The sequence below is a fragment of the Erithacus rubecula genome (genome assembly GCF_903797595.1).
Source record: "Erithacus rubecula genome assembly, chromosome: 13".
Classification (NCBI taxonomy): domain Eukaryota; kingdom Metazoa; phylum Chordata; class Aves; order Passeriformes; family Muscicapidae; genus Erithacus; species Erithacus rubecula.
In genome coordinates this window covers 19,697,688-19,715,763 of record NC_136665.1, presented here as the reverse complement: position 1 = coordinate 19,715,763, position 18,076 = coordinate 19,697,688, and the positions used below count along the sequence as shown (strand labels likewise).

The window sequence follows — 18,076 nt, the reverse complement described above, 5'->3', positions numbered from 1 at the left end:
CCCATCTTCAAAAAAAGAAAAAAAAAAAATTTTTTTTCTATCTCCTCAGCACAGCTAAGAATGGAAAAGGCTGGAATTACCACAGCAAAGAGATCCCTCACTGCCAACACCAAAGCAGCCACTTCAGAGGGTCCCTGGGTGACACGGCAGCTCCTGGGGACAGGAGTGAAGTCACTCCTTAGCTGAGCCCAGGTCCCTGTGAGACAGGACACCAATCCCTGCCCCAGACAGAAACACTGCTGCAGTAAATGAAGATTGCCCCAATTAGCTGATTGTTAATTACCTGGCAGCCCTGCCCTACCTGGCTGGGGAGCCCCCCCTCCCCAGGTAATTATGTGCAGCACGATTGTGGCCTTGGGCTCTGCCTGCTCAGTGTTTGCAATTAGATTTTACTACAAAAGTACATATTAACATGAAAGGAGCATTACAATGCAGCAAATGGGATAAAGCAGAGCAACGTTGCTTGTACCTTCTGCTGCTGTTCTTTCAAGAATCATAATCACCCTTAATTTATGGTCTTCTGAGGAGGATCTAATTACTGCAATCAGCCCTGGTTTTGCTCAGGGTGTGCTGCTCCCTGCCTGCCTGAACTGGGCTGGAAACCCCCAGACAGGACAGGAAAGGCAGAAACCCCTTTCCCAGGGGCTTGGGAATACAAGCTAGAAAATTTGTTCATTGCCAAAATGTGTTGTTTTTTTCCAGACACCCCCTTGAGGAGAAGAGGCTCCTTCCCAAGCCATCCCTGTTGTGTCAAACCCCAGTGACAGATCCCCCAGTGACAAATCCCCCAATAACAAATCCCCCAGTGACAGATCCCACAGTCACAGATCCCCCAGTGACAGATCCCCCAATAACAGATCCCCCAGTGACAGATCCCCCAGTGACAGATCCCCCAATAACAAATCCCCCCAATAACAGATCCCCCAGTGACACATCCCTACAGTGACAGATTCCCCAATAACAAATCCCCCAGTGACAGATCCCACAGTGACAGATCCCCCCAATAACAGATCCCCCAGTCACAGATCCCCCAATAACAAATCCCCCAATAACAAATCCCCCAGTGACAGAGCCCCCAGTGACAGATCCCCCCAATAACAGATCCCCCAGTGACAGATCCCCCAGTGACAGATCCCCCCAATAACAAATCCCCCAGTGACAGATCCCACAGTCACAGATCCCCCAGTGACAGATCCCACAGTCACAGATCCCCCAGTCACAGATCCCCCAGTCACAGATCCCCTTCTCTCTGCTGCACCAGTGGGGCTGTGGGACACTTGGGCACCAAGTTTTCCTGGCTGAATTTCTTTCTCTTTTCCATTCTTTGTGGCAGAGGGACTCCAGGAACCAGCCAGGTCAGGAATATCCCCAATTTCCTGGGATGTTCTCTCCTCCAGGAGCTCAGAGGTCACTGTGAGTGTCTGTTCAGGGAACAAAGCTCCACCCAGAGCATCAGGGAGAGGAACAGAGGCCAGAGATCAGCAGCTCCAGAGCCTGGGATCCTGCAGCACCTCCAGGACACACATGGAAACCCTGAGCTCCCCTTTAGCGTGAAACCATTAGCAGCTTTTAATCTGGCTGGGGTTTGGCTGGTCACAGCCCCCCTTCCCACTGGAGAGGCCAAATGAATACAGAAGGTAATACAGGAAACCTTGCTGAGAACTTGGCCCAGAGCTGTGCTTAAAATCTGTGTTTAGTTCCACAGAAATTAGAATTGAATCTCTATAAACACTCAAAGGTTCTCACAAGGGTATTTATACACTTTTCAGCTGTTTTACACAACCTGATCAAAACCCAGGCCAGGATCACTTTTGCAGTGAAGGTTATCAGCCTTCCAAAAATCCCACTGATGATTTCACTCCTAGATTTCAAAGAACACTGAATTTCTCCTCAGTTAAAATGCAGAACTCCAGCACTCCCCAAAAGGGGATTTTCTTCAATGCCCTTCAAGTGCTGTGAGGATCTGGAGGGTCTGAGCTGCTCTTCAGTCCAGGCTGAAGCTCTAATGTCAGATCCTGGAATCCCAGGGTGTTCTCAGGGATACAATCAAGGCTGGAAAAATTTAAGAACTTCAACATCTGGACATGCAGACAATGAAGTGATGGGTGAAGTGAAAGTGCACCAATGAGAAATTGCTGTTATCAGGAGTTTGTGGTTTCCATCTGTGAATTTAAACAAAAGCTGCCACGCACACTGTCCCTGTGTGAGCCCAGCTCATGGCAGACTCAGCCACATTCCCTGCAAGCCTCAAAGCCTGGTTTTCTCCACAGTCCAACAGTGTAAAACTCCAACAAATGTTGCATTAAATTCCTCATAACTCCCAAATCCACATATGTAGAGTTGCTATAGCAACTGTCAGCCCAAGCCTTCCCAAGGGAGAAAATAAAAGTGTGTCCTACCTGGCTAATTGGTATTTGTGTTACAGGGAATTGAAGGGTAATTTAGTTCCACCAAAAAATAGAACAGAGACTGAAGTGCTCCTGTGCTAATGTGACATTATTTAATCTGAACAAGGACCCATTTTGCATGTGCCTTTAAATTATAGTATTTATGGAACACTCAACACAATAAGTAAAAGTGTTGCTGCCAAATATGCCTGACTTGCCCTGCTTATTGATTTGAATAAAAGGGGCATTGAAAAAACAACTAGAGAAACAAGAAGGAAGGTGGAAGAGCTGATGGGATTAGGGACTTCAAATTTCATTACAAAACCTACAAACTCCCCCCAAAAAACCCCAACAGTTTACAGCTGAAAGCTCATGCAAAAATAAGCTGATGGAAGGTGACAAAACTCTTCCCTATTCCAGCTTTTCCCTTTTTTCTCATCCTTGCAGGAAGAATCAAGCTCCCAAGCAGGACAGCCTTAACAAGTCACCTCTCACTCAGTCCTGGTTAGAACTTTTTTTAACTTGAAAAAACTCCTGAGGAGCATTCAAGGAAAGAATCCCACGGGCAGGATATATTCAGGAGCACACTGACAGCTCTCACTGGCTTGTAAACACATCCAGCAATCGATTATTTTAATCTTAGCACAATTACTAAATAAAAGCAATCAGAGCTCTGAGGCAGCAGAATCTCTATGAAACATGAAAATGTAACAATGACATCTCTCCCTCCATCAGCCCAATGACATAATCTGAGAAAATGAGATTTCAGGGGAACATTCAGCTTCTTTGGGCAGGGTCTCCCCTCCTCACAGGGGGGATTCCTTCCACATATCCAGTATAAATCTCTCCTCCTTCAGAGCCATGGAGGATTGCTCTGAGCAGGCACAGCACAATTCCTGTCCCCAGAGCTGTCCTGCTCCTCCAAGGTGACAGCAGTTTTAGGATATGTCCTCAATGCAGGAAACCCCCCAAAGCAGAGTGCCCAGGCATGGGGCAGGAGCTCAGAGCTCTGTTCCCCAGCCCTGGGCACTCCAGGAGTGCTGGAACCTGCCAAGGACAAGCACATTCCACACCCATGGGATCCACGTGCTGCACTGCCAAACAAAGCCCACAAATCCCAGTGACCCATAATTCACACCCACTGTGCTCTCTCCATTTCTGCTGGTGGACAAGGAAACTGCCTGAGTGAACTCAAGCTGTAAAAAGGACTGAAATCTGCTTTTACCACGTGCCACCTCCCATGTGCCTCATGGCTCATCTCCATCCTGGAGAAACTCACATTTCTGCCCTTCCTCACACCTGGCCTCCCTCCACCTGCTCAGCAGCTCCTGCTTGAATTATTCACCTTTTATGAATTACCTGCAGCACATTACTCGGGTTTTTTGTTGTTGTTGGAGGTGTTATTCTCTACCCTGAACAAGGCAGGTGTTTTCAATATGCCTTTTACTGAACAACATTATGCTTGTATTTATCGATGAAATAAAATAAATCCATACACTGAAACCCACAGTGTTATATATAACCCCATTCCTCAGTTTAAAAGATGGTGCTGCATGAGATTTTCCAGCAGGTGCAATTTCCATTTCAGCACAGACGTGCGTGGCTAAGCTAAGGCACAATATTTTCCAGAGGAAATATCTGACAGGAAATCAGTAGCAAGCACCAAAAAGCACAATCCCTGCACCCCCAGCCAAAAGGAGTGCCAGGAAAGACAGGAAAGCAGCAAAGCTCCAGCTGTGTGCAGGGCAGGGGCAGGAGCAGGGCCAGCACTGGGGCTTGGCACTGAGCTCTGCTCCCCCAGCCCTGCAGGGACACGGGGACAGGGACAGGGACACAGGGACAGGACCTGGGTCCTCCACACACAAGGGGGTCACACTGGGGGCTTTGCTGGACAGAACAGAGCAGCTTCCAGCCCAAGGAATGGGCTGAGCCCCAGCAGCACAGAGCAGCCACTGCTGTCCCCAGTGTCCCCAGGCTGGGACACAGCACAGTGAGGGGCTGCCTGCCCTGTCCCATCCTCTGTGCTCTGGGGGAAATCTCTGGATGAGATTCATCATCATCATCATCATCACCACCATCACCACCATCACCACCATCATCCCTTCTGCTGTCCCACATGGGCTGAACCCAGCGCTCCCAGAGCCCGGCTTTAAGGAGCTTAAGCTCAGCTCCAGGAGCACATGGAACCTCAGACTGTCACTGCTGAGCAGCTCTGGGTGCTGCCAGCAGGCTCTGCCACTGAGCAGACACAGTAATTCCACCCACAGCACTGAGCCTGTTCCCTCTGTGCTCCACAACAAATGTGAAATGAAAATAAGAGGTGGAAAAAGAAGCCAAAGCTGTTTCCTGCACGAGGAAGGGCAGTTCAGGATCTGGGGATAACAGGGGCAGGGCTGGGGTGAGACAGGTGAGGGATGCCTGGATTCAAAGCACAGCACAGGGAAGGATGTGGCAGCAGTTTCCAGCTGGGCTGGAGGGGTAAACCAGACTGACAGCAGCTCAGCACAGCCCAGAATCACCATTGCTCTCTAAATACAGGACTTGGAGGAATTTGCCAATCCCTCTGAAATGCCAGCTTTTCTCCAGAGAGGAGTAACAGTGAATCTGCATCCTGGGGCATCACTGGAGCCACTGGGCTCAGCCACAGCAGCTCAGGGCAGGCCCTTCCCCCAGGTGTGAATGTGTCCTGGGGCTGCTCTCTGCACTCCCCAGACCCCACACTGCCCTCAGGGCTCGGGTCCAGAGGCACAGGAGTCCACCCCAGTACTTTCTGACAGTTTCCTTGTTTACATCTTGTATTCCAAATGATTTAGTTAGGAGATGCCTCTTTGTGGATAATATGACAGCTAATTCCCACTTATCCTGCTGCAAAGAAACAATTGAAATAGATGCAACAATAAAACTAACGGCTAATGTGATTGCTATTGATCATTTGCCAGTTTATCAAATGAACGGCCCACGAGAGCAGTGCCACAGCTGGCCCCTGAGGCAGGAAGGAGCTGACTGGAGAGCTCAGCTGGAAATCCACGGGAAGCTGAGCACCAGCACGTCGTTACAACCACAGAGCATCCTCAGGTACCTGCGCACTCTCACCTACCTTTTCCGCTGACTGGGCAGTGCCAAAAAATATTGGAATGAAGGCAAGCCATACTATACAGGTAGTGTACATAGTGAATCCAATGGGTTTGGCTTCATTAAAATTCTCCGGGACCCCCCGAGTCTTGATGGCATAGACAGTGCACGTCACCATGAGCAGAATGCTATAGCCCAAGGAACAAATGATCTGTAGATCCGTGATGTCACATTTGAGAACCCCTCGGGCCTGCTCGGGGTTCATGGTTTTCTGCTCGTCGTAATCCACGATGACGTTGGGCGGGTCGACGGCGAACCAGACGCAGACGCCCAGCAGCTGGACGGAGATGAGGCTGGAGGCGATGGCCAGCTGCGAGCTGGGGCTGATCAGCCGCGGCGCCGTCACCGACTTCTTGCCCTGCTCGAAGATGCGGTAGATGCGGTTGGTCTTGGTGAGCAGCGCGGCGTAGCTGATGCACATGCCCAGCCCCAGGAAGACGCGGCGGAAGGAGCAGACGGCCACGTCGGGCTGGGCGATCATCAGGAAGGTGATGATGTAGCACAGGAAGATGCCGGTGAGCAGCACGTAGCTGAGCTCGCGGCCCGAGGCGCGCACGATCGGCGTGTCGTTGTAGCGGATGAAGGTGGCCACCACGAAGATGGTGGCCACGATGCCCAGCATGGCCAGGAAGACGGGGATGACGGCCCAGGGCGAGTGCCACTCCAGCTTGACGATGGGGATGGCGCGGCAGCCGGTGCGGTTCTCGTTGGGGCGCTCGCTGTAGGAGCACAGCAGGCAGGTCAGCTCGTCGGCCTGGTACTGGTACCCGTCGCACAGCTCGCAGTGCCAGCAGCACGGCATCCCCTTCACCATCTTCTTCCTCTCGCCCGGCCGGCACGGCTGGCTGCACAGCGAGGGGGGCACGGCCCGCACGCCGCCGCCCCACTGCATCTCCTCAATCTGTGGAAAACGGGATGGGGTTAGGCCTGGATTAGGGCTGTCTTAGAGCTTGTTTAGAGCTGGGGGTTAGGCCTGGCTACACAGTGAGGGGGGCACGGCCCGCACGCCGCCGCCCCACTGCATCTCCTCAATCTGTGGAAAACAGGATGGGGTTAGGCCTGGCTTGGGGCTGGCTTAGAGCTTGTTTAGAGCTGGGGGTTAGGCCTGGCTGCACAGTGAGGGGGGCACGGCCCGCACGCCGCCGCCCCACTGCATCTCCTCAGTCTGGGGGACACAAATGGGCTGGGGTTAGGCCTGGCTTAGGGCTGGTTTAGAGCTGCACACTGAGGGGGGCACAGAACAAACCCCTCTGCATCTCCCCTGCCCCACTGCATCTCCTCAATCTGGGGGACACAAATGGGCTGGGGTTAGACCTGGTTTAGGGCTGGTTTAGAGCTGCACACTGAGGGGGGCACAGAACAAACCCCTCTCCCCAGTGCATCTCCTCAATCTGTGGGACAGACAGGATGGGGTTAGGCCTGGCTTGGGGCTGGTCTAGGGCTGGCTGCACTCCAAGGGGGCACAGAACACACTCCTCTCCCCCCTGCATCTCCTCAATCCGTGGGACACAGACGGGCTCTGGGTTAGGGCTGGCAGCCACAGACACGAGCTGGGAATGAAGGGAGGGGACAGGGGAGCCCCAGCACAAAACCCAGCTGGACAAAGTTCCCAGGTGTCAGAGCCACCCTGGGCCTCTGTGTGGGGCCCTGGCCCCTAACTGTGTTCACTGCCTCCATTTCTCATTTCTATTTGTTGTTAAGTCTGATGGAAGGATGTACAGCCCCAGATAAACCACGAGACTGAAAACCTGCTTTTTCATGAGAATTAGTAAGGACATTGCAAACCTTGAGGGAGGGCAGGACTCACATTTGCAAGGCTGCTTTCCAAAAACCTTGGGGATTCTTACCCAGACAGAACAGAGATCTCCCTTCTGGAGCTGCTACTGAGCAGGGGAAGACTTGAAATGAGGTGGAAATGTGTTTTCTATAGGGCATGGGGCTGGTGGGAATGAGGGAAGGTCTGCCATACAAGCCAGGTGAGAAATATGAAGGACAAAGAATATGGTCATCACTGAAAATTGCATTAATTAGATAATATTTCATTTCAAAGTCACATTCAGCTTGTGAAATATCACATGTGCTTCTGGGAATGCAAATGATAAATGATTCTATTAAACACATGCAAAGTCTCACTTACTCTGCAGTCTGGAGAATCCTCAGCTCCAAGGTGTGTGACAAAGGCTCCCATGTACTGTGGACAATCAGACTCAAATAATTTCAAACTATGCCTGACTAAAGCCACTCACCAGCTCCCAAGAAAAGGAAGGTTTAGCACTGGAGCCCCATGAAAGGGTCCAGACTGGGAGCTGGGAAGGTCCTGGCATTCCCACACCAGCCACCAGCACCTCATGGCCACAGCACTCTGTGTGTGTCTGTTCCAAACACAGAACCTGATCCCCTGGGAGAGATGTGACCAAGTTTATTAAAAACAAAATTTCACCTGTTTTTCTTTAGGTCACTTAAATGCTGACAAGCTCCATGATTTTCCCTACAAGTGAAAATTCTCAGACGAGTTTCTTGGACCAGATGCCTTAATTATTCAATTCAATTCAAACCTTAATTGAAGGTTTGGGAGGGATGTTCTGGACAGGAGCAGCCCCCTCCTCAGCTCTGGCAGTTTGGGAGGGATGTTCTGGACAGGAGCAGCCCCCTCCTCAGCTCTGGCAGATTTGGGAGGGATGTTCTCCCTGCTCCACACATCCCCCAAGTCCTGAACGCCTCAAGCAAGAGAGATTGGATCCACTCACAACAAATATCCTCATTATGTTCACTATAGAACAAACATTAACAAGAAATGCTTAGTCTGTCTCATAAGGCCTAATGTAATTGTTCATTTTAATGAACAAAGTAACTCAATCTCTGTGTATAATTCAAACATTGCTGCTTTGCTTCCCTCTGCCACAAACATTTCCATAATAAGCCATTTGTTCTGAACTTAATTGTTTCGTGCAATGTTTGATTAAAATAAAAATCAGTACAAAAATAATTACATTAGTGGTAATTAACCTACTCAGGGAAGAAAATAGCCACGTTCCCTGATACCACTTTCATAATGATAGTGCCATTAATTTCATGGACACACAGAGCCCAGAGGCTCCGAGGACTGGGCTCAGATTTATTGCCACCTCCAGACTGCAGCTCCTAACTCAGCACTTCACACATTTGTGGATATTCCACTTTGCAGACAGCGATATTTGCATGACTTAGCTCTTCAGGCTCAGCTATTAATGTCTTGTAATTAGCTTTTAAATCCAGGGATTTACCACGATAATGGTTTTAAGCTAAGAATATGTCAATAACACATCCTCAGCAGAGTCTTCTGCAAAAATATCAACTGCAATCCCTGCAGGAGATGACAGTGGTGATAAGCCAGAGTGCCAGGGAGGATGCAGAGGATGCCTGGCCCAGACAGGGTGTTTCACTCACACTGGAGCTGCTTTCCACTTCCCTGGCTCAGGGGAGCCTTGAGGCAGCTCTGAGCCTGCAAGGTGGTGGAGGCAAAACCCACCAGGTCTGCATGGTGCCAAACAAACCCCTGCAGTGAGCAGAGCAGCCTGACACCTCTGCAGGAGAACACAGAATTCCAGACCCCAAACCCTCTCGTGAAGCAGGAGGAGTGTTTGTGCTGCAGCCACACACCAGCACTGGGAAGCAGCCATGTCCCAGCTGTGGGAACTGACACTGCTCCCATCCCATTATCCCATCCCATCATCCCATCATCCCATCCCATCATCCCATTATCCCATTCCATCATCCCATCATCCCATTATCCCATCCAGTTGGAAACTCCCACCCAACACCATCACTGCTCCCCCACTGCAGCTCCTCCTGGGTGTCCCCACAAGAACCAATTCTTAACCCTCATTTATTTCCCTTTCATTTCTGCTCTTTGTCTTTGGGTTCATATTTGTCACCTTTTTTTAGCAGCCCCACCTGCTCTGCCCCAGCAGCCCTGAGAGCTCCTCTGAGCCCTCAGAAAAGCATCTTTAATGAGATCCAAGGGCCATTTGTTCTACATTAAAGCAAGGACATTTCCAGCACACCACTGATGTAGAGAAAAATGCTTAATCCACAGTTTTTGCAAAAATGCTTATTATTATATATTTCTGTTGACACACAATAAAATGGAAAATTAATTATTTTAATGCTTTTATATCTGCCTACAGCTTTGTGTTGTCTCCTCACTAATGGAAGGGGGTGGACCATGCATCTTCACTATTCATCCTGCAGCCCCTGCATAATATTCTTCTAATTAAAAAAGAGCATGTGCTTCCAAATGTGCATTTATAACACACAGCTCTTGTCTCTTTAACTGGATGGGTTAGGGCAAAAGTATCTTCTGAAAGCAGAGTCTACACAAAGCAAATTTTTATCCTAAAGTGGCTTAGAATGAGGAAAAATCTGAATCACCACAGAATCCCAAACTGGTTTGGAATCAAAGGCCACCCAGTGCCACCCATCCATGGCAGGGACACTTCACTGTCCCAGGTGCTCCAGCCCCAGTGTCCAGCCTGGGACACTCCAGGGATGCAGGGGAGCCACAGCTGCTCTGGGCAGCAGAGATTTTCATGGTGAGGATGGCAGAAAGCCCCAGCCCAAACCCCACAGCCCCTAAGCCCAGCTCAGCCCAGAGCAGCTCAGCACAAATCAAACACTGTTCCTGACCTGCTCACAGTCACTGAAAGTCTAGGTCCTCAAGAACAAGGCAGGGTGACAATGGCACATCTAGGGGGAAATTCAGGAATTCTGTTTTTTTCTCCTGAAAACTCCTTTTCAGAGCTGCTTTCCATGGCACAGCCAGGAGAGGACCTTACCTAAGGTTTGGGCAAAGGATTAGCCCTTTATCTCTGTTGATCTCTCTTATGAGCCAATAAATACTTTTTTTTTCCCCTGTTATTTGTGGCTGTGAACAACTCCCAGTCAGGAAAGGGCAGAGGTGAGAGGGAACCAAGCCCACTGTGTCATTTGGAGAGCACTGCTCTCTCACTGCCTGCCAGCTCAGAAGTGCTGGCATTTATTTATCCTCCTAATTCCCCAGCTGATTCAAAAAACCAGCATTTTCCTGTCACATCATCTGGTGCTGGCTTTGCCTTCCTGAAGCCTCAGCATCAGTGGGATACTGATTTCCTCATCACATCTTGTGTGCAAGGCAGCACAGGGCAGGGAAGGAAGATGAAAGAAATACAAAGTTCAGAGGGAAATTCAGTACCCAGCTCATTTAGGCCCTAATTAGATTGCTGCAGTGATATTAATAATACTAATAATATTAAATTATCCTGCTCAGGTTATGCTCAGTCAACTGGGCCTTAAAAGAACTGCAGATGTACACAGAAAATTAGGAATGGCTGGACACACTGCCAGGGGAGCAGCTGCCTCCCAGGGCAGGGAATTTTCTCCCCACATCCAGGGTAAAATAAAACCCTCAGTGCAAGGAACTCCACCTCACACAGGGAGGAGAAAACCCTGCCCAGCCCTTCCAGCTGCACTTTTGGGAGGAGAAGGGCAAAACCTGCTCATGCCAAGGGAGGCTGAGCCTGAAAACCCTTCCCCAGCCAGTGAAGGCACTGCAAAAGCAGAATAACATCCCTGACTGCAGTCAGCACTGGGAAGCAGCTGCTCAGCCAGTCCCACATCCCCTGGCCAGCTCAAGGTGGGATGAGCCAGTAAACAAGGATGTTCCACGGGAATCATTTCAACAGCATTGTCACAAAAATGTACATTTTCAATTTAGTGGAAGAAAAACCAGATAAAACAGGAAAACAAAGCAAATAAAGCATCCTCTCCAGTTGTTTCAGAGCAGGCTAAAGACCCTCTGCAGCTGTTTATTGGGGGCCATTATTGTCCATCATGTGCACAATTAGCTGGAGACAGATTAAATTCCACATTATACATCTGATATTCCAGCCCTGCCACAGCCACAGTGATTTCCTTCCAAAATCAGCACTCAGGGACATTTCAACAGTGATTATTTCTGACCCACTCAATGCATGTGCCCTGTCAGGAACCTTCATGCTTTGCTTAAATGCTGGAAACTCTGAGGGCTGCTCACATGGGCCTGATGTGAGCAGAGCTTTCAGTCACCCTTTGTGGGATTCCTTTCTCCTCCCTGAAGCAAACAGGCACACTGTGACACATCTGTCACCATTTCTACTCCAGCACCCTGGGCACTGCCATCAGTGTGGGACCAAAATTCCATTTTGCAAAACACAGCTGGGTCATGTTTGGGATCTGCAGATGCAGCTCTAAGCCAAGAGTTCCCATGGCTCTTCATTATTGCAAATCTGATCAACAGAAATGGAGACAAAGCAGCAGCAAGGTTTGGCTGTTAAATGTCACAGAAGTCTTGGAAGGTGCCAGCCCCTGGCACTAAAACCTGGGGCAGGTGACACCCCAAAATCCTGATTCTGCTGGAATGGCAGGCAGTGACACCCCAAATCCTGCTGGGATGGCAGTCACTGCTGACAGGGACAGGGATGTTCAGCAAACACTTCCCACAGCAGGCAGACAAGGAGGGTGGGAAAGGAGACCCCAAACCCCACTGCTGATCACTCCTCCCAGCCCGAAATCACACCTGCCTTGCCAGGGCAGAGACAGAAGTGCCTTTGATCCAGAGGCACAAACCCAGCATTATTTTACTGGTGGTTCCTGATTCTCCCTCTCCTGCAGAGCCCTGCCTGCAGCACTGTCCCCACAGAGCTTCAGTGGGAGCTCATGGACAAACAGAATAATAGGAAATATTTTCCATCCAACCTCCTTTGCCAGGGCAAGGATAAATTGAGGGTGCCCCAGGCTGGGCAGGGAATGAGGGATGGAAATACTGGGCAGGACTGAGCTAAAGCACCCAGTGGGTGTGAGGGGAGCCTGGATCCCTGCTGGGTGAGCTGGGGGCATTTCAGTGCCCACACTGCACCCCACACTGCCCTGGGCAGCAGGACAGCTCTGCTCCCCACAGCTGGGCAAGCTGCTGCAGACACAACAAAGCACATCTGCCACTGAAGAGCCTCTTCCCACTTCCAGATATTAAATAAAGAATATTGTACCCTCAATAACGCACCAACTGACATTGTTACTCCTGCCAAAAGCAACCAAACATGTTCATTAGCCATAAAATATCCCAGCAAAGCATTTGCTCCTGAATATATTTGCTGACAAAACCACATTAGCCTCACAGAAAGGCTTTAGAGGGATGTGTAGGCACAGAACCAGCACCTCTTCTGGAGCCTGGGTGATTTATTTTTTAACTCCCATTTCTTACATAACTCATCCTCAGAGTGTGTCTGCCTGCAGGCTCATGGGCATGGCAGGGAACAACACAAGACAAAGCAAAATCTCAAGTCAAGTCTTCTGCTACATCATTTTTTCTGCCATTACAGCCTTTATGAGCTCCAGTTTTCTCCTGTCTTTGAGCACATGTGTAATCCATCTCCAGCTCTCAGCTGCTTTCCCCTTCTGTCCCCACAAACACTTTCCCATGACGTTCTCAGAAGCCCAGCCGTGTTCTGCCTTGCCGTGAAAGAGCTGAGCTCCCTCACTCACACTGTTGCTGCCTGAGCCAGGCAGGTCAGTAACACAAAAAATGACATTTCACATCTCCAGCCCCAGCCTGAGCTGCTCTGCAGAGTGAGGAGTGGGATTTAACCATTGCCTTGCCGTGCTGGTACAGCACAAAGCTGCTTGGAGAGCTGAGTAGAGCTCAGCTCCTGCCTGGCTCTGGTGGCTGATAAACCCCCTGCACCAAACCTGTGCAGCCCCACAGCCCCTGCTCTCCTCCCCAGGCACTCCCAGCCCAGCTCAGCCCCAGCCTGTGCAGGACCTGTGTGATTCCTGCCTGCCACCCCTGCTGGAGCAGGGAGCACTCAGCATATGGACATTCAGCGGGCCAGTGGCTTGAAAAATTCCCTTCCCCTTGGCTGCAAGTTAACTCTGCAAGCTGAGATAATGAAAGGTGTTTGTGCTGGCCACGGCTGACAGGAGCCATGAGAGATTGCAGGGTTTAATGAGGGAACAAAATAAACAACAGCCATTACTGCAGCACACAGCAGGGCTGGGTGTGGTGGCCTGGGAGGGGCTCTGGGAGCCCAGGGATGGAGTGACCCTGCAGATCTCACTGATGGGCCAGCCATGGCCAAGCTGTGCAAACAGGCTGCAGATCCTCCTGTAAGGACTGCACTGAGCAGCAGCAGTGCTGGGAAATAACTCCCACAAATGCAGACACCCCACCCTGTGAGTGGGACTGTCACCCAGGGAGTGATGTGACACCTGCAGGGACAGCAGCACAAGGTGCTGGGTGTCCCTAACAGTGCCAGAAACTCCATTTACTTCAAACACATTCTGCTCCAAAGGGAAAACCCAAACCCCAGCAACAAACCCAGGAAAACAATGAACAGAAATCAAGTTGAACATGTTATTTTAGAAAAATACCATCTGTTGGCAGAATATTCCTGAGCAACAAACAGAAGAGGCGCTTGGATTCAATTCCAATCCGAGTATTTTATCAGAAAAAGGCAGGTACAGCCAGGTCTCTTGCCAGCAGGTTAGACAGTTAATTACTTTCTTCACCAGCTCACTATTCATAACATTTATTTCCAAATTCCCTAACAGAGATGTTTATGGCATGTAAATTGATTAGCCTGAGCCCAAACAGATTCAGGAGGTGTTGAAGTGAGCAGGTTCTGCATCAATTGCACAGAGGATTACAGAGTTACTCCATGTTCTTCTGTGTGTGTGAAAAATAGGATTGCAGTGTGGAAGATCCATCCTGTCTGTCAGTGACCCTGGTGGCCCTGTCCCTGTCCCTGTCCTGCCAGCACAGGCTCCCCCTGCCCTGGGGGCTGCCCCAGCTCACCCCAGTCCCCAAACCCTGAGCTACAGGGGTAGAAGGAGCAGGGAATTATTCAGGAGCCCACAGCCCATCCTGGGGGTGACCAGGGGAGCTGGACCCCTGAGCAGCCCATGGGACCCCACTGAGCATTATCAACAGTGGCTTGGCACAGAGCTGGGATTGCTGGGGACATCAGCCAAAGGGGAGGCACTGGCACAGCCCCAGCCCTGTCCCAGCCCCTAAGCCACCACAGTGCCAGAACACACCCAGAACAGCTCCTGTTCACCCTGCAGGCACTGTTCAGGCATCTCTAACACACATTTGCTTCCGTTTGCAAACAGATGAATCAGAGCAGCGGCTCAGCTGTGTCTGGAGCTCCCTGCCCCACATCTGGGAGGGAGGCACACCTCCAGCACGAACTGTCTGAGATCCCTGCAGTGCAGTAGGGGACAGGAGCTGCTGGTGTCCCTGCCCAGCCCAGGGCTCAGCTCCTGAGCCATGCTGAACCTGCTGCACCCTGCCCACCCAGGGACGCTGGGTGTCACTGCCCACCCAGGGACGCCAGGTGTCCTGTCCCTGAGGGTCTCTTAGGCGTGAGACCTCCTCAGAGAGGACATGCAGGTGGTCAGGAGTCTTGCTGGAGAGTCACCAGCAAGAAAGCTGCTCGAGATGACTTTGCGTTGTTTCAGGGCTGTTTATTTATCTTATCTTTTAAAATGTTTCAGCCAGCCTGACACGGGTCCGCTCTGCAGAGCGACCATTACAGAACTACCCTCAGGTGGGCTGTGCCAAACCTTTTATACCTAAAACTATGTATTCTATATTTACAAATTCTTTCCAATGCCATGCAATCTCTTTACAATGTCCAGTTCTTTCCCCATCCAATCTGTAGCTCCCAGGATGCAACTTCAACATGGAGAACATAAAGAAGGAAAAAGAAGCCCACCACACCCAAGTTCCTTCATTTTAAACACATGGCCCTTAATATAAACAATTTAAAAACCTACTTATTCTACATTCTAATACTCTAATTTATACTCTACTCACTTTCATATTCATTGCCTCTTCTCTCAGCGTTGGCAAACCCTCCCAAGGAGCTAAATTCAGCCCCTGTGGCTCTTAAACATCACTCGGGGGTCTCAGAGGGGTCTGCCAGGGGGGGTTTTGCATCCCCAAAGGAGCCAGGGAGGTACCCTGGACTCCCACAGGACCTGCTGAGCTAACTGTACCTGGAGAAAGAGAATACTTGAGCCAGAATATTTAGATGAAGCATGGACCTAGATAAAGGGAAATGTATGATTAAATCATTCTGTTTTAAATCCCCGTTATGAATATTATGTTTTCTAAATAAATTCTAATACAAATTTTGTTTGCAAAACAAGACTTTCCCACAGCCCAGTAGATTTTGCAAAATCAGATTTCCTGCCTTTGTGTAATCAATTGCAGCTTATCCACTGAGACCAGACTTCCCAGTTTCTGCCATTCCTTGTCTACCAAGACCAGATGGGTATTTATGAGACTGGACAAATTGTCCAGAGACTTCATGGATGTTTTTTGAGCACCACTGCTTACCTGGCAAAATTATGACAACAAAAAAATAACAATTATTGATTACTACAAGAAAACCATGCTATAAAAGAAGCTGCAAACCAAAGTTTGGTGGAGCATGGAGTGGGCAGTGACCCCCCATGTATCCCCAGCACTGCATTACTCTGTATAAAATAAAGCAATCTGAATTTTGCTGGAATCCCCCCCAGGCACAGGTGGGACGTGGCCCTGCCTGGCCATGCTGGGCACTGAGCATCACACCCCTGCTGAAGGAGAAAACAGAATTCTGCATGGTATCCTGGCCAAGGCCTTTCCACTCAGACATCTGCTGCTTTTATCCTTGCACAGACGTCTGGAACACAGCCAGAGCTGCCACTAAACCCTGCAGAGCTGTGCTCCACTGACTGCTACAGCAAGCAGGAGAGTGAAAATAGGGTGACTGCACTGCCCCCACAGAGACTGCTGTGCCCCAGGTTTGCTGCAAGGAAAAATCATCAAATATTTACAAATATTTACTGTACTGTTTATCTGACCTGAGGTACAGACAGTCCCAGGTAATTCATAAACACAGGTTAATCAACCCAGGCTAACAATAAGAAAGCAGAGTGGATTTGAAATTTTGTTAGTTTTTTTAGAGCTCTGCTCAGTCTGTCTCCTAACACAAGCAAGAGAGAGAAAACCACAACAGAAGTTACTCTGCAATCTAACATGTAAAAATCTGGTTGAGTCTCCAGCCTGTGCCCAGCATATTCCCAGAGTCCCAGGAATGGGAAGATCCCTTTGCTGGAGGCACCACAACAGACTGAGCAGCAGCAGCCCTGCCAGAGGAACCCAGCAGGGAAACATTGCTGTTCCTTCTGGGAACGAGGATGATGGTAAAGAAGAAAATATTCACTCACCTAATGGCCTCCTGCAGTTATCTCCCTCCTGCCCCTGGGTCTGGAGTGTCCTTACCTGTGTGAGAGCTTCTCCTGCTCCCAGGAAATTCAGAACTGACCCAGAGTGACAAAGCACCACTGCAGCAGTGCCAAATCCAAACCAGCACCAAACACCCCCTGCTTCCCCCTCCTGGGCTCTATTTATGAAACAAGAACTGGGGAAACATCCCTTGAGGAGTTATTGCCACAACAATTACTGAAGACAAATCACATGCTCTGCTAGTTTTCCCTGGGATGTATTTAATGGTATTTATTTTGGTTATTTCCAGGAATCCTTGACTTCTCTAAACTCCACAACTGCCTTTGTTATTGTAAGAAATAATCCAATAATACAAAAGGGACTCTCTCATATGTATTTGTGTGAGAAACTAGGACACTTGAGTGATTAGAAGGGAAGTTAGTGAGAGAATCTCAGCTACTGATGTGACCCTGTGGCCATGAGGGTGAGGAAAGAGGTCTTTTTATGGAAACATTTAACACAACATCAGGAATACAAATCAAGCTCCATTAATTTAGCTTTAAATTTTAATGAATCAGGATGTGCAGTTTACATATAGAAGGATTTGCTTGATAAAATATTAATATTTTTTGCTAAAAGAACTGTAAATTGCAAGTTAATATAGGTTGCCTTATATAGAACATCAAAAGTTGAAAAGCACTGAAAGAGCAAATCAAACACAGAAAATGAAAATGAGCCAAAATTCAAGGAGAGCAAAATATTGTTTGTGATCAGCCTCCAGGAGTGGAGCCCTGGTGACTCACATCATTTGCTGGGTTTAACAAAAGCCATGAAAATACTAAAAATAGAAGTGTTGGGCCTTTGGCTGCAGCCCAGGGATGCTGTGAGCCTGTGGGCAGCCCTTGGATTGTGTCCCAGGGATTAATGGGGGCTCAGATGTCCCCACAGGTCACAGGGCCAGCCCCAAGTGACACCAGGGCCAGAGAGAGCCTGGGCTGGGAGCACCCCCTGGGTCACACCAGGGTCATCCTTGGTCACCCCATGGATCACACCTGTGTCATACCTGTGTCATACCTGTGTCACCCCCTGTGTCACACCTGGGCCACATCCTGTGTCATCCCCAGTGTGACCCTGTTGTGTCCTGGTCCCTCTGGAGGGTGTCAGGGCAGGGCAGTGTCACACAGCCTGTCCTCTCCTGCTGCTCCCAAAGGACACCTGGCAGCAGAGGCAGAGGAGGGGCCACACACACCAAGAATTCCCAAAGTTCCTGGGCTGAGGGAGAAAACCCTTT

At 49.6% G+C, this 18,076-nt stretch overlaps 1 protein-coding gene across 2 annotated transcripts in view; it reads right to left on the bottom strand.

The window, feature by feature from the left end:
• The window catches only part of GRM7 (glutamate metabotropic receptor 7), a 163,473-nt gene that overhangs the window by 28,322 nt on the left and 117,075 nt on the right, over positions 1-18,076 (bottom strand). For both annotated transcript variants that reach the window (XR_013775717.1, XM_079316959.1), the window contains exon 8: positions 5,485-6,420. Coding sequence is in view for 1 of the 2 variants with exons in the window: in XM_079316959.1 (XP_079173085.1) it covers positions 5,485-6,420 (936 nt within the window). In the remaining variant the exon portion in view is untranslated. The remainder of the gene's footprint in view (positions 1-5,484; positions 6,421-18,076) is intronic.